Below are 16,925 nucleotides of genomic sequence, written 5' to 3'. Positions count from 1 at the left end.
GGCTGGCCTGGGCTGCTGGGCTCAATTAGTAGCATTAAACTTAAGACCTGGTTTTGGGAAAGCAGTGTAGGTAACCCTGTTAAGCGCTGTTAAATCCCACTGATTTTCATGCAAAGAACTAAAGCACGATCCTTTACCTGGGAGTAAGCTCAGTTGCTGGCAATGCTTCTGAGTAAACCCTCCTAGGGTCATGATTCACCCGTTGGAAGAGTTGCATGGTTGCTTCAAAGCAAAGCCACTGACTACCACCAAGTTTACTCCCGAGTAATGCATGGCTCGGAGTCAACTGTTTTTTCTAAACTAAACCCTCGGTGTTCAGGTTAAATTGCCATGTTGGCACTTTGCGATAAATAAGTGGGTTTTGGGTTGCAATTTGGGCACTCAGTCTCGAAAAGGTTCGCTATCACTGTGGTATACCATAGAATTTTCCCTCTGAAGTTGCCCTTTCCTCTGCAGGAACTGATCTCTGTAATTCAGAGACATCTCTGGTCTCACCTGAGGGTTTGAAGAAGAAGAGTTTGGATTTATACCCCACCTTTCTCTCCTGTTAAGGAGTCTCCTGTAAGGAGACTCAAAGTGGCTTACAAACTGCTTTCCCTACCTCTCCCCACAACAGACACCTTGTGAGGTAGGTGGGGTTCAGAGAGTTCTGAAGAACTATGACTAGCCCAAGGTCACCCAGCAGGAATGTAGGAGTGTGGAAACACGCCTGGTTCATCAGATAAGCCTCTGCCACTCAGGTGGAGCAGTGGGGAATCAAACCTGGTGCTCCAGATTAGAATCCACCTGCTCTTAACCACTACACCAGGGGTAGGGAACCTGCGGCTCTCCAGATGTTCAGGAACTACAATTCCCATCAGCCTCTGTCAGCATGGCCAATTGGCCATGCTGGTAGGGGCTGATGGGAATTGTAGTTCCTGAACATCTGGAGAGCCGCAGGTTCCCTACCCCTGCACTACACCATGCTGGCTCTCAACTCTTTCTTTGCAACTCTCATCATGTCTTTCATACAAAGAAAACAGCCAGACTCCACCTACCGCAAATTTCACAGCAGTGGCCAATCGGCTTCAGTGGGTTCTTGCATGTAGGTGATGGACACTGGTCTTCAGAATCCTTGAGCAAGACAGCACAGACTCTAAGACGATCCTTTAATCAGAAAAGTTGGGTTGTTTGTTGTCAAAAAGGTCCACACAAACGACCAGACTTTCTGTGGTCTCCCACCCGTCCATCATTTGCCGCAGGCAGAAAGCTGGTGCTTTAAAGATGCGATAAGGTGAAACTTACAGCTGCGTTTCCACATTCACAGCCAGATCTGTCTGGACATCTGTCGTTTGACAGCCGGAATGCCCCTTGCCCGTCGAACTGCAGCTTTGCGGAACGGCTCTGCAAATATGCTGCCAGAGTCTCATTGTCAGTGAACTTCTAATTTACAGTTCAGAAAATAAACACAGATCAATATTAGTAGCTAGTGGTAAGACAGTTTTCTCAACAACAACAAAAAAACCCGGACAAACAAAAAAACAAACCCCATCCCAATCAGAATTGTTTAATTAACACCATGTGGTTTCCTGGAATACCAAATATTTGCTGTTAAGGAAACTGCCCCAGAAATCACCTGAACCAGAGAGACTACGGACCAGGGGTCCCCACCTTGAATCCCATGGGTGCCATGGAAATTGCTGATGCTTTTTCTGGTACCCACAAAGTGTTTTTTTAAGAAAATGGGTGGAGCCAAGTGGGGATTTTGCCCAGCAAAGCTTCTGATAGGCCATTGGAAATTTGATTTTTAAAAAAATGTTGCTTTGGCAGCAGCTGCCACCACATCGTAAGAACCTGTACATTGTGACTGACTGTCAGCTGCGGCAGCCATTTTGTGGCTTGTTCTGTCTCCTGCAGCAGCTATTCTGTAACAACACGCATCACACTATGTTGGAGTACCAAAGGGGGCCTCTAGGGGGTCATCACTTTGCCAGGAACGTTCTTCTATTTGCCTCAAAACTCTATGGTTCAGAATCTTTGGGCCGATAACTGGAGCTTCACGGGATGAGATGATGTCACTTTTGGGTAGTGCCAGATGTGTTATCATGGCATCATGTAATGCTGATCTCTCCCCGCCCCCTCCCCAGTTTCTCCATCAATTCCCTCCCCAGTACTGGCAACTCTGGCAAGGAGAAGTAAGTATTTCTGATTGCCCCTTTGCCCTGCCAGCTTGCTTGCCAGGATGACTTTCAGGGGTCTTCAAACTATGGCCCTCCAGATGTTCATGGACTACAATTCCCATCAGCCCCTGCCAGCATGGCTAAGTGGCAGGGCTGATGGGAATTGTAGTTCATGAACATCTGGGGGGCCATAGTTTGAAGACCCCTGCTTTAGATGAACTGATATTGGCATGTTTGTCTGAATGCCACACTCTCTCACCTTTAGTTTCAGCTAAACACCATGGTTTGATCTCCTTATGTGGCAGAATTTATGCAACTATGATTTGCCCTTCTCTCAGCGTCTGAACTATGGTTGGCAGCCCTGCACTGAGTGGCAGAGCCTGGGGTGGGGAGCACTGCTTACGCTGCTAAGTCACGTGCAAGTGATTCCCCAGAAACGATATCATAGCATCAGCAACATGCTAGAAATTCTTTCTGTGGTAAAGACTATAGAGATTTGGGGAGGATCTGCAAGCACTGTGACCCCACTCCTAGGTACTTCCTCTGGAAGTGACCTCATAGCATCTGCGACATCGTTTTAGCTGACTATTGTTTCTCCCACTGCTCTGTCGAGGTTGGGGTGGGGACTGCTCGAGCTGAAATTCATAAAAGGGGAGGACACACAAGCATTTCTATTCCAACTCACCCCTGTTCCATTTTTACCTGACCCATTAGGGAAATACTCCTCAGATGTATCATCTGCTCGGATGACTCGATATTCACCCGGAAGGATGTTTTGGGCTGAAAGAGGACATCATCGTATTGGCACGGGACACACTCTTCATCCACAGAGAACATATACTTGCCCCTCTCCATATCTTCCAAGGAGACCGCAGAGTGCCACAGTCTGGGATCGTACCACTGGTAACTGCCTGAACTGGTAAATTTGATTTCCGAAGCTAACAAAAGAAAGATAACAATGAGTGGTCCGTCAACGTCATCTTACTTCAGTGATTGTTTTCTTTTCATTCATTCATATATCTGGACAGTGTTGATGCTGAACTTATTTCTTTTGAAGTTTGTCATGTGTTGGGGGAGAGTGCTCAGTCCAGATAGCTGGCTGGGTTGTACAAACAGGGCTCTAGACTACTACCAGAGGTAGCAAGTGTGCAATTCTTTTCGTGGCCAGTCATCTTATCTAGGCCACTTACCATCTATCTTATCTAGGCCACTTACCATCTTATCTAGGCCACTTACCATCTATCGAGACTCACCATGCCTCCCTTTTTCGGGGGAGGGGGGAATTTTAATCTGGAATATTGGACGCCAACTATGCCATTTACTGTGATGTATTACATAATTTAAATTTTTAGCTTTTATCGCTGCCTTAAATGTTGATTGTTTTATACTGCTATTTTTATATGCTGTACACCGCCCAGAGCCCTTCGGGGATGGGGCGGTATAAAAGCCTGCCTAAATAAATAAATAAATAAGTAAGTAAGTAAGTAAGTAAGTAAGTAAATATTGTTGCACATAATAAAGTACAGTTCGGAGCATGGAGTCAAGGGATCATCCTGTCAATCACAGACTATGTTGCCGATATTTTCTCTAATTTGGTGTCTCTCTCAAGTGCCCTCAAGAAGTCACTGCTGACTTATGGAGACACCATAAGTGGTTTTTTAAAAACAAGAGGTGTTCAGCGGTAACTAGCCATTGTGCGCTTCTTCATAGAAATCCTGGACTTCTTTTGGAGGTCTCCCATCCAAGTACAAAGCAGAGCCAACCCTGCTTAGCTTCTGAAATCTGGTGAGGTGGGGCTAGCCTGAGCTTTCGAGTCAGGACTAAAGCTTGGTAGTACCCCTGAAGTTCTAATGATCTTTTTCTTAGGCTTGTGGTATTCCAAAATCCCAGCACTTTTTTTTGGTCTTCAAGTTCTGCTTCCAGATCTTCCAGATCTTCCAGATTATTGGTTATGCCAATAAGGATTTTTGCATTGGATCTGGTAGAGTTCTCATTTATGGTGAATCACAGGTTCTTCTGAACAGGTAATTTTGGTGTTTCTTTTCATGCCTCACATTTCTCATTGTTCATGGCTTCGGAGTACCAATGCTAGGATGCACTATCAGCCAGAAAGTCTTGCCCTCTGTGCCCTGGTTGCTGGTTCTCCTGGGCAACTGCATGACCATCATGTGAGGCAGGATGCTAGTCTAGAAGGACCTCTGATCAGTCCCACATGGGCATGGACCTCCCCTTAAATGCACAAACATCTCCACTAATTTCAGTGAATCTGTCTACACTTCCATTTCCAGACAAGGGTTTATCCTTCATACAAAGCTAGTCTGGTGAAAACAAGACACATCTGGCTAGTGGTAAGTCATAGAACAGGGCTGAAAGTTCATACTTCTTCCATTGTATGATTTCACAGGGGGTGCAGTTCAGTTAGTCTTCAAAGGAATTCAACCCTGTTCTATCCTCTGTCACCCTTCATAGGAGCATCTTCACCTAATGGAGCATCTTTTCCCTGATGGAAAGACGCTTCTGCTAGCAACAGGAGACAACAAAGGGGAGGGGGGCAAATTCCAAGAGCCTTGGTCACCCTAGTGGCCCATGGAGAAGGTCGTGCAGAATATGTGTGGGAGTCTTGAGTGACCCTCAAAAGCCTTGACCAGAGCAAAATCTTCTTGTGCCAGAGTGAAGCTCACCACAGTGGCATAGTGCCCAGGGGGCGGGGCACCGGGCACGCGCTGGTGTGGGGCAGTGTGGGGGCGTGGCAAGGATGTGGTGGGGGCGCAGGGCACACATGTGCCCCGGGTACAGCTCCCCCTTGCTACGGCTGTGGCTCACCATTAATGGAAAGGAGTTATAGGATCCAAACCAGGTTATATAGATAAGGATCTAGTTCTAGTTTTGATAGGTACATGTGCCTAGCATAAATGATTGGTAGTGGGAAGTACTGTCAAACTACAGCCAACTTATGGCAACTCTGTAGAGTTTTAAAGGCAAGAGAGGTGGCTCACCAGGATTGCTTCATAGCAATCCTGGCCTTCCTTAATGGTCTTCCATCCAAGTACTAACCAGAGCCAATCCTGCCAAGCTTCTGAGATCTGATGAGATCCAGCTAACTGTGGCCATCCAGGTTAGGGCACAGGCCCAAAGAGGGCTAGATTAGATCAATTCAGTATTTTTGAAAGCACGCAAACTCCTCAAAGTGATAAGGCACAAACATCACCCCAATAGCTGGCTTACTACTCTAGGCAGATGACAGAAATGCTACACTGCACTTTTAGAAGTCACCAGAGAGGATAACACAGAAGTCTTCCACGAATATTCCATGTGAATAGGCCTCAATTGGGAAGCCGTGGATGACGATGAACTTGACGACTTTATTAGCACTGTAATAGCCATTGATTGGTATGTGTGAGAGAGAGTGTGTGTGTGTCACAGTTCTCTGTCAGTGTGATGGTAACCATGTCCTCAACGAAACTGCCTCTCATCATTCCTCAGCTAGGGAATTTAAAACAAATAAACAACACACAGGGGCTGCTGAACTCAGTGTATTGCCGAAATTCATATTTAATTCATTAACAATCTACTTTCTGTTTAATATTAATAAAACTGTCATGGATTTGCACATAAGCCAGCATGACTGTAAGAACCACGAACCTGAGGAACTTTGCTGCAGAAAGGGTAGCCAGGCAAGGCTTAGCAACTGGCAGGAGACTGGGGAGGCAGGGACATGGAAAGGTGGCTGACGCTGATTAAAAAGCACCTCTCTAGGAACTCTGTGGCAAAACCACAGAGTTGCCTGTGATTCCTAGAGAGGACTGATACCACTTCCGTGTTTTCTGCAGAAGTAACATCAGGCCATTGGCCCAAGAGCCTTTCCCTCTCTATTTTTCCCTCCGTCACTGCTCAGAGTAGCTGCAGGGAACGAGCTGCCGGGGGTGGGGGTGGGGGTTTCCTCCCTGTTCACAGCACAGATTTGGCAGCCCTATTGCAGAAACTTAGCTCTGACTCCTGTGGAATTTAGATTACCCACTACCAGGGGATTTCTCCCCCTTCCCCCAGATAAAAGAGCAATATCACCATCATCTAGAGCAGCCCCCCCCCCAATCTTGTTGAGCCTGGGTTAAGGTGACCAGATGGTCACCTTTGTGAACCGGGACGGGCGTGCGTGTAGCCGCAGGTGCGCACGGCCTTCTGGGGCGCTCCCGTTTCCCGCCCTGTGACAGGAAACGGGAGCGCCCCAGAAAGCCGTGCTCCTGCGGCCGCATGCGCATGCGCCCCAGAAGGCTGTGCGCTCCTGCAGGAGTGCCCCAGAAATGGAAGCGCCCCAAAAGGCTGTGCGCTCCTGCAGCCACGCGCGGGAGGCTGCCGCACTGCCTTGCGCCCCAGAGGGCAGTGTGGCAGCCTTTCAAAAACCGGGACACTTGAAAAAACCCGCAGGACGCGGGACAAATTGTTTTAAGGTGGGACTGTCCCACCAAAAGTGGGACGTCTGGTCAGCCTAGCCTGGGTTCACTTTTGAGTGAGTGGGTGATTCCACAAAATGGCTGCTGTAGGTCATCTGATCTCAAACTTTTAAGAGGTTGCAAGCCAAGCCTGTTTCTGAATGGCTGCTCCCTGCTGACCTAAAGGTTCTTCTGTATGACCTCCTGGTGAAGGAAAGCCGGGAGCAGCTATTTATCTTGGGGCAGTAGCAAACAGCCAGTAAGAAACTTCTGGGTGGGTTCCATGTTGGTGAGTACAGATCTAGGACTCCAACTGCGTTTCCCAGCGGCAAGGTGAGTGAGATTTCCGATTTACTTCAGTGGAGGAGGCTGCTTTTCATGGACATCTTTTGCGTGCCCAAGGCACCCTCTTCCACTGGTGCAAATGCAGAATTGGAAGCTTCACGTCATAAACATTCGTGCTCCCTTCAAAGGAAAAAACTCGTTCAGTTTGGAAAAAGAGACAAATAAAATAGAGGTTTATAAAATCATTCACAGGGTAGGGAGAATCGACAGAGATAACTTTTCCCGCCTCTCCCCAAATTCTAGAACTGGAGGGTACCTAACGAAGCTGATGGGAAGTAGATTCAGGATGGACAAAAGGAAATACTTCTTTACACACCAAGTGATTAAAATGTGTAATTTGCTGCCAGAGGATGGAGTGATAGGCAAGGCATCGCTGCCCCAGGGTGGGGGTGTGGCCATGTGGGGGGGGTGAACAGTGGCCACCCGGGGTGTTTGTCCCCAGACCGCTCTGTGGAAGCTCCGCCTCTGGTGATAGCGGCAGGCACAGGTGGTTTTAAAAGGGGATTGGACTGATTTTGGTGGACAGGTCTGTCAGTGGCTACTAGCCATGGTAACTAAAGGAACCGCCATTCAGAGGCAGTTAGCCTCTGAATACCAGTGCCAGGAGGAAGGAATACCAGTGTCAGGGGGAGGCCTCGGCTTCTATGCCTTGTTTTTGGCCCTCCAGAAGAACTGGTTTCCCACTGTGTGAGGCAGGATGTTTGACTAGATCAGGGGTCTGCAACTTGCAGCTCTCCAGATGTCCATGGACTACAAATCCCATCAACCCCTGCCAGCGTGGCCAATTGCCCATGGTGGCAGGGGCTGATGGGAATTGTAGTCCATGAACATCTGGAGAGCAGCAGGTTGCAGCCCCCTGGACTAGATGTTTTGATCCTGTAGGGATCTTCTTACATTTGTATGTTCCACCAAATCCAAACTGTGCTTAATCCCACTGAAATCAATATTCTTAAGGAGGCTTTTGAGCCTTGTGGCACGATTTTGCTTATTTTTTAAAACTGGAACCTGCAATAGTTTTGTTCTATTAAATTAAAATAGCTCTCCTGTTCACTTAACCCACACTGTCAAATCTGGGCCTGAAAGATCCCACAAGAAGACCCATTTGTACAAAGAAGTCCCAGGTTTCAGCATCCAATTAAATGAAGACCCGGGCACAACATTGCTATCCTCCTCTGCAGCTAGGAGCCCGTGAACGTCCATTTCAGTCCATTTGTCCTCGAAACAATCAAAAGTGCAAACAATGAGCATTATTCTGCTGGAAACATCCCTTGTGCAAACAGCTCAGAAATAAATGCATGTTTGGCAAGAACACAGCACAATTCATTTTAATGGGGTCCCCAAAGGAGACGTTCCTGGTGGAATGTATGTAGCCAGTGTTTACCATTTCCTTTCCTATTTCCTCTTCCCACTGTCGTTTTTTTTGTTTGAAAAAGGAAAGCTCCCACTATAACTTCGAAACTTTGAGGGGCTCCAGGGAAAAATTAATTATGACTTTGCAAATGACTCAGGCGAACAGCGTTAACGGAGGTTTATTCTCAACGTGCTTCATTTGCATGACTAATGAGTAGTAGACTGTGCGCAATACCTGTCTCACATCCTGGTTCGTAATTACCGTCAAAAGCTGCAAACCCGGCACCAGGGGCCATAATGAATTCTCCATTCATGGGAAGGTACTAAGCAGTGAAATAAAACAAACAAAGGGAAGGAGAGTTTGGAGGTTTTTGGGGGCTTGATGTTGCAACCCCAACATTCCCACACAGCTAGTATTTTGCCACCTATAACGAACTTCAGTAGCATCCATCTATCCATCCAAAATTACTATCCAGAATTAGGTTTACTTACAGCTTACCTGCTTCTGCATTCTATTACTTACACCTGATCAATGGAGCAGCAGGTGGGAAAAATGGGGCCGTGAGGAGGGAAGGCAAAAATACTATGATGTCATATCCATGTGAGCACCTGAAAGGGACGTTACAGTTTCCATAATACTCTAGGAATTTCACCAGTCTCTATGGTAAAGAGAGTGGAGAGATTCCTAGAGTGTCATAGACACTGGCACATCACTTTCAGGTGTTCACCTGGATGTGATGTCATAGCATCTGTGGTGCTCCCTCTTCCAGGCTCCACCCTGCAACATTCCTTGGGATCTGGAAGTTGTGGATTTTCTGGGCTACGTGGCTATAGTCTGGTAGTTTTTGCTCCTGACATTTCGCCTGCATCTATGGCTGAAATTTTCAGAGGCACGTCATAGCGAGATGTGTTCCTGTCTGTGTCACATCATACTGTGACATGCCTCTGAAGATGCCAGCTGTAGATGGAGGTGAAATGTTAGAAGGAAAAACTACCAGACCATGGCCACACAGCTGAGTCTGGCCATGAAAGCCTTCATCAGTACATTCCCAGGGATCACTTGCGGTGAACTGACAACCATATTACAATATAAAGGCCAGAATAGTAGCAGACATTTTGATTTTAAAAAAGTAGGGTTATAGATGGTATATAACTCCAGACATTATTAAGAAGATGAATAAACATTGTGCTGGTCTTTGTTCGAGATGTCGGGAAGAGGTTGGATCTTTCTTTCACACGTGGTGAACTTGTAAAAAAATCAAAAATTTTGGACAGAAGTACATACAAAAATGCAACAAGCTAAAATTTCCTCTTATTGTTAAAACTATCCTATTAGACATTTTGCCTGAAAATCTTCCAAAGAAGCTTAATGAACTATGTTGGCACTTATTAACAGCTGCGAGGGTAATAGTTGCATCCCGTTGGAAAACTGAAAGAGACCTTAAGACAAAACTCTGGGAAGATAAAGTTAGAGAATCTGCTACAGCGGCCAAATTAACAAATCTTGTGAACAGATGGTCAAAACAAGAGTATGATGAGAAATGGGAACTGTATTTCTCATACGAGGCTGAATTGAGTATGTAAGAATAATAATAGTAAGTATATTCATATGTTATTGATTAAGATATAAACAAATGCTTACTAGACACCTATTTTATTTTGAAACTAAAGATTAGAAGGTCATGAATTTTAAAACTATGTAATGTTCTCTCTAAATGATAATAGGAGCAGCAGTGGCGTAGGAGGTTAAGAGCTCGTGTATCTAATCTGGAGGAACCGGGTTTGATTCCCAGCTCTGCTCCCCGAGCTGTGGAGGCTTATCTGGGGAATTCAGATTAGCCTGTAGACTCCTACACATGAAGCCTGCTGGGTGACCTTGGGCGACCTTGGGTGACCCACAGTTCTTCTGAGCTCTCTCAGCCCCACCCACCTCACAGGGTGTTTGTTGTGAGGGGGGAAGGGCAAGGAGATTGTAAGCCCCTTTGAGTCTCCTGCAGGAGAGAAAGGGGGGATATAAATCCAAACTCCTCCTCCTCCTCCTCCTCCTCCTCCTCCTCCTCCTCCTCTTCTTCTTCTTCTTCTTCTTCTTCTTCTTCTTCTTCTTCTTCTTCTTCTTCTTCTTCTTCTTCTTCTTCTTCTTCTTGTGTTGTAATTCTAAGATCCAATGTGCTGGACTAGAGCTAATATATAAATAGTTTACATGTAACTGTATTTTCTTTTTCCTTTTTCTATATTTTCGTTCCTGTTTTTAAATTATATTTGAGAAAATATTATTGTGTTTATTATATGTTGGAAGTCACCTTGGGCACGCAAGAGGAAGGGCAGCGTGCAGCTAGAAATAAATCAAGTTTCAGAATTTGCAACTCAGCTCTGAAGCAGGAGTAGAAGTGGGTCATGAATGCTGTTTCACCACTTCTAATCTTCCCAGTTCAAATGTGTGTATCAAGAGAGACATCCTGATTGTGACGGCGTCTCAAACGCAGCCCAGCCCTGGAATCCAGCAAGAATCAAGACAGAAGTGTGGGGAGCGCCTGGACTAACACATGAATCCACCTTCTACCGAGTCAAGCCCTTGATCCATCAAGTTCAGCATCGTCTACTCAGACTGGCAGAGGCTCTCCAAGTCTCAGGTGGAAGTCTTTCATGTCATCTACAAAGTCCATAACACCATGTACAATGACGTTTCCCTGTACCCCAACCTATCAATCCCTGGGCTAAAACTCTGGCTCAGTTTCTACCAGGACTGTGGCATCATTCCCTTTCTCAACCTTAACACATCACTCTTAACCACTACATCACACTGGCTCTCATTTACCCGGCTTTCCTTCAGCATGCTGGCCCTGGACTCCTTTACCTGGCCCTGTCCTTCAGACCGTGTGATGCCCCTCCGCACACATATATACACACAACAACACGCACTATTGTTATTGTCTCATCCTCTTCTGCTTTTTTCCCGATCTGCAATGCTCCAACCCTTTCTGGCACACATGGTTTTTATTTTGCTTATGTTCCTCTCTATGGCCCCTTCCACACACGCAAAATAATGCATTTTCAAACCACTTTCACAACTGTTTGCGAGTGGATTTTGCTATTCCGCACAGCTTCAAAGAGCACTGAAAGCAGTTTGAAAGTGCATTATTCTGCATTCGCAGAATGAGCCTATGCTACCCTGTAGCTCTGTCCTTTGTGCATCAGAGTGTGTGTGTGTGTGTGTGTGTGTGTGTGTGTGTGTGTGTGTGTGTGTGTAGTTACCCCACATTTGTGCACTTTGTGTGCAGTTACTCTGCAGTAAAAAAAAGCAATTTCGTTCTTCTGCATGCATGTGACCAGTCCCCTTGTATGCATGTACAGGGAATTTCAGGCATCTGTTCTCATTCACAGCTGAACTCCCTGAGGCCTTCGACAATGCGTGTATGTAAACTGCCATCATGTGACAGATGACTTATGGCTACCTGATAGAATTTTCAAGGCAAGAGACGTTTGGAGATGGTTAGTCATTGTCTGGCTCCGTGTGGGCTGAGCAAGTTCAGAGAGAGAGAGAGAGAGAGAGAGAGCTGTGACTAGCCCAAGGTCACCCAGCAGGCTTCATATGGAGGAGTGAGGATTCGAACCTGGTTCTCCAGATTAGAATCCACTATTCTTAACCACTACACCCTGCTGGCTCAGGTCTTCAACAATGGAAACAAATAACATACAGTGATACTACAACATTTAAATAATGGTACCCCACTTTTCTGTCCAATAAGAATCTAATGTGGCTTACTACACATTCTCCCTACCTCCGTTTTTATCCTTGCAACAACCCTGTGAGGGAAATTAACTGAGAGTATGTGATTGACCCAAAGTCACCCAGTGAGGCTCCATGGCAGAGTGGGGATTGGAACCTAGGTCTTTCAGATCCAAGTCCAATACTCTATTAGATTGCCCTGGCCCTCAGAGGCAGTGGTCGGATCCAAAAATTTTAGTAACAGATTCCCATGGTGGTGGGATTCAAACTGTGGAGTAGCGCCAATGGGGCTGGGCGGGGCACGACGGGGGCATGGGCATTCCTGGGCGGGGCTGTGGCAAGGACGCAGTCACTGCGCCGGTCCTTGGATGGGAAACGAATGCACGCAGGCGCAGGCTGCCACGCACGCCGGTGCACCTCCTGCTAGACTGCTTCAAGTTCTGCGCGCTACTGCTGACAGGAGGGGCGTAACTAGGGCAAAAATCACCTGGCAAAATCACCAATTAGTAACCCCCTCTCGGCACACACAAATAATTAGTAACCTACTCTCGGGAACCTGTGAGAACCTGCTGGATCCCACCTCTGCTCAGAGGTCAAAAGTCGAGCAAATAAGCTTGCAGTAGGTGATTAATTGTATTGACCCCATGGGCCTCCTATCCTATCTCCAAAAAGCTCTGCACAGCACAAATGCAGGGGAAGAATATCCCATTTTGTCCTCACAACAACCTTGTGGGCCAGGTTAATCTAAGGCCCCTGCCGCACATGCAGAGTAATGCACTTTCAACCCACTTTCAATGCACTTTGCTGATGGATGTTACCGTGCAGAATAGCAAAATCCACTGGCAAACAACTGTGAAAGTGGATTGAAAATGCATTATTCTGCATGTGCGGAAGGGGCCTAAGAGGCAGTGTCGCATAAGTATTCCAACCCAGGTCTCTCCCCCTACCCTAAGAACAGCCTTGCTGGATCAAACTGCAAACTCAACCATCCTGTTCCCTGCAGGGGCCGATCAGTTGCTTCCAGGAAATCCACATAAGCAGGGCATGCAACCAACAACCCTCTGCAGATGTTGCCCCCTCCCAAACAGCTGGAATTTCCATTCGCCTGCTGTCTCCCCACCTGGAGGTTCTCTGTAGCTATCGGGCCCAAGAGCCGCTGATAGGCCTCCCTGCCTGAATGCTCATCTCTAATCCTCTTTTGAAGCCTTCTAAGCCAGTGCGCCTCCAACACTCTAAGCACTGCATCCCACCGGCTCTCCGAGAAGGAATCAGATAAGGAGGAATTAAACGTTCTTAAAGGCGGAGACGGTCTTTATTAAAGGTAGCCCCGCTACGCAGGCATTTGCTTTTCTGAGCCACAGAAGACGATTTTTAGAGGACGGCTCCCTTTGCCCGAAGCGTGCCGGAGCTGCCAGGCTGGCGTGTCACCGGCTGTACCGGAGAGCGTGATGTTCAGCGGTGTCGGAAGTGCTTGCGAGTGCCTCGCACAGGGCTCGCTCGCAATCAAGCTGTGTGACGACAGCAATTGGCTGTGGCATTGCGCTCTCCTTCCCTTCGCCCTGCCATAAAGTGGTGCCGAGTACCTTTCAGCTTGTTTGGCACTGATTGGAAGGTGGGGGGGGGGACTCTGAAAGGCACGGGGGGCATTTAATTCTGAAAGTTTCCCACAAGGTTTTTTTTTTTAAGGAAGCTGCATCTGAGATTAGAAGCGGAAAGAGGGGAGGGAAGCAGATTCCGCTGTCATCCAGTTAATCATTTTTCGTCTATTTTTTAAATCTGTCTTGATATGCACTTGCCAGCTTGTGCCTACAGGTGGCAGCAGTTTTCTAGCACTATCAACAGAGAGAAACAGAGAATTCCTTCTTTTTTTTCTCAGATGAATGGGAGGGAGGGGTGGATTTAAGAATGAGAATGTGCTCGTATCCACTGGCATTGTCGAGGCTTCCACAGTCAGAATCTACTGGTTGTTGTGGATTTTTCCGGACTGGGTGGCCATGCTCTAGTACAGTGATAGCGAACCTTTTCGAGACCGAGTGCCCAAATTGCAACCCAAAACCCACTTATTTATCGCAAAGTGCCAACACAGCAATTTAACCTGAATACTGAGGTTTTAGTTTAGAAAAAACAGTTGGCTCCGAGGCGTGCATTACTCGGGAGTAAGCTTGGTGGCAGTCGGTGGCTTTGCTTTGAAACAGCCGTGCAACTCTTCCAACGAGTGAATCACAACCCTAGGAGGCTTTACTCAGAAGCAAGCCTCCATTGCCAGCAACCTAGATGTGTGTGTGGGGGGGCACTCTGTTTGCACGTGCCCACAGAGAGGGCTCTGAGTGCCACCTCTGGCACACATGCCATAGGTTCACCACCACTGGTCTAGTAGTTTTTGCACCTAATGTTTCACTCACATCTTGGCTGGCATCTTTGGACGCATGTCACGGACAGAGGTGTCTCTCACTGTGGATCAAACCCGCGACAGCCAATATCCACTTCATAATCCAGTTGTAGAAAATACACAGGATTTTTCATTCAAAGGGAAAACTTGGGCCTCATCAAATGACTTTCAGGAAGATGGAAACCAGCACAGGAGTCGATAAAGGGGGCTGTTGTGGGTTTTCTGGGCTGGGTGGCCATGCAAGACAGCAGGATTCCCTATTGCTTCCTGCAACCCCCCCCCCCCATCACCTCGACATCCACACAGGAGGACCACGAGGGTGGCTGGGGCCAGCAGGTGGAGGACCATGACCAACGATGCTGGTGGACCAGTGTGTCTCTGGGCCCCTGCCTCAGGCTTCACGCCACAGCCCACCTGGTGGCCAGCCCAGCCCCACAAAGTGACACAGCCATGCTTCCCCACTTTGAGCCAGCCAGTCAGCCACTACCTACCTGGGGGAGGGTGAAGGGAGGGGTGGAAGAAAAGGGCACCCTCAACATACTCCTCTTCTGGCACCTGGCTGCCAGAAGGAACTTCGTGTGGGCTGCACCACCAGACCTTTTTTGTAGGGGGCAGTGTTTGTGACTTCTGTCCTTCTCTGCTCTGCCACAGCCTGACCATTTTGTGCCCAACCATGGTAGCCAAGCAGGCAGAGAGACTGAAGTGGGAAGTGGGCGGTGAGGGCCCTGGCCTGCTTTCCACCCCCACCCCAAGAGGTGCCTGGGGTATCAGCTCCCTCTGTCCCCCCTAAATCTGCCTCTGCTCCCTACAACAGACACCTTGTGAGGTAGGTGGGGCTGAGAGAGTTCTGAGGGAACTGCGACTAGCCCAAGGTCACCCAGCAGGGTTCAGGGAAACAAATCCAGTACACCAGATTAGAGTTCACTACTCATGTGGAAGAGTGGGGAATCAAACCCAGTTCTCTAGTTTTGAGCCCACTGCTCTTAACCTATACACCAAGCTGGTTCTAAGTTCAATCTATGCCTTCTCTACTTTTTTAAATAAGGGATCTCAAATACGGTTGCTGACAACCTGGAGAGAAAATGTGCTGCCCTTTAACAGGTGATGTTTAACTAGCTGGTGCTATCTATCTCTGTGCCGTGACAAGCTGCAGCGACCCATTTCCACCTACTAAACTACTATTGAAAGTTGGTAATCCCCATCTCACACAGAAAATGACTGTCACCCTGGGAAATGTAGTTCCCGCTAGAACAGCAAGGCCCGTTCTCCAGCCTGCTCAGTTTTCTAAAGTAAGTGTGATGGGGGGGAAGGGGGAGGGCCCAGGGGGATTTTGCACCCCCCACGGGACCAAAATTCATGTGCCTGGTGTGTCATGCCCCCCCGCCCCCTGGGAGCTTCACCACTGCTGAAGGCCATTCTCTGTCTGAGGCGGTGCGGCATGGCTGCCAGTCAGAGCTGCTAAGCTAGGTGAGCTGCTGGGTTTAGCAATTTCATGTAGAACATTTCAGATGGACAGCTGTGATGGTTTGCAATAGCACAGCAAGATTTGAGTCAAATAGGACCAACAAGATTTCCTTGGTATAATCTTTCAAGAATCAATGTACTACTTCACATATATTCTGCCTTTCAGCCAGGAGCAGTTTACATTGTTCTCCTTTTCTCCATATTATCTTCCCCAAAACCCTGTGAGATAAGTAAGCTGAGAGCGTATGACAATAGCCCAAGATCACCCAGTAAGCTTCCTTGATATAATTGGGGGTTCAAACCTAGGTCTTCCAGATCCTAGTCCAACTAACCACTACACCACACTGTCTCTCACATATCTGATCAAGGGAGCTTTGATGGCTGAATGCTTATACCCCGGAAATCTTGTTGCTCATTCAGCTACAGGTAGCAGAAGAAGAAAAAAGTTTACATTTGCCACATTTGCAAATATTCTAATTTTTTGTTTTTTAAACCCCCAACATCAAACACAGATGGTCTGCAAAAAGATTATATGCATACCTGTCTTTTTAATGAGGACAAATGATGTTGACACAGAGGCAATTTATGCATGCAGTGCCTACCCCCAGGCTGTTTGCTTTGCGGTGGGGTTTCCCCGTGCTTTTTTGTTCACTCCAGGGACAGCCAAGCCGAGCAGCCATTTTGCCCCCGCCCCTGCTTCCTTTTTGAGTCTGCAACCTCCATTTGGTTTTTAAAAACAGGTGTTTTTGGTCTATCGCTTCTGGAATAGGCCTTGCAGCATTTAAAAAAGGAAGCCCCTCTGAGCCTAAAGGGTGAGCCGAGTGGGAAAACCCAAAGAAGACTGAATGCACTCTGCTTTCCTTTGCTTTCCCTGCAAAGGGAGGGGGAAAGACTGTCAGGATCTGTCAACCCCCTGCAATAACCAAATGCTTGGTTTCAGAAATCAGTTTATTGATAGGAACACTGCAAAAAAAGCAAGTATTTTTGGAACTGAGTTCCACTACGTTACTTCTGATTAATATCCCTTCCCCAAGCACCCCTCCAGCTCTGCCCTTGCCATC

At 47.4% G+C, this 16,925-nt stretch overlaps 1 protein-coding gene across 1 annotated transcript in view; it reads right to left on the bottom strand.

Annotated features, from left to right (window-relative positions):
- Positions 1–16,925, bottom strand: part of AMN (amnion associated transmembrane protein) — a 112,484-nt gene that overhangs the window by 39,354 nt on the left and 56,205 nt on the right. The window contains exons 4-7 of the mRNA XM_048485440.1: positions 8,520–8,607; positions 2,862–3,097; positions 1,285–1,422; positions 1,038–1,146 (exon numbers count right to left, since the gene is read on the bottom strand). Of these exons, the coding sequence (XP_048341397.1) occupies positions 1,038–1,146; positions 1,285–1,422; positions 2,862–3,097; positions 8,520–8,607 (571 nt within the window). The remainder of the gene's footprint in view (positions 1–1,037; positions 1,147–1,284; positions 1,423–2,861; positions 3,098–8,519; positions 8,608–16,925) is intronic.

This window comes from Sphaerodactylus townsendi, linkage group LG02 (genome assembly GCF_021028975.2).
Source record: "Sphaerodactylus townsendi isolate TG3544 linkage group LG02, MPM_Stown_v2.3, whole genome shotgun sequence".
In the NCBI taxonomy this organism is placed as follows: Eukaryota; Metazoa; Chordata; class Lepidosauria; order Squamata; family Sphaerodactylidae; genus Sphaerodactylus; species Sphaerodactylus townsendi.
This window is presented reverse-complemented; position numbering and strand designations above follow the sequence as displayed.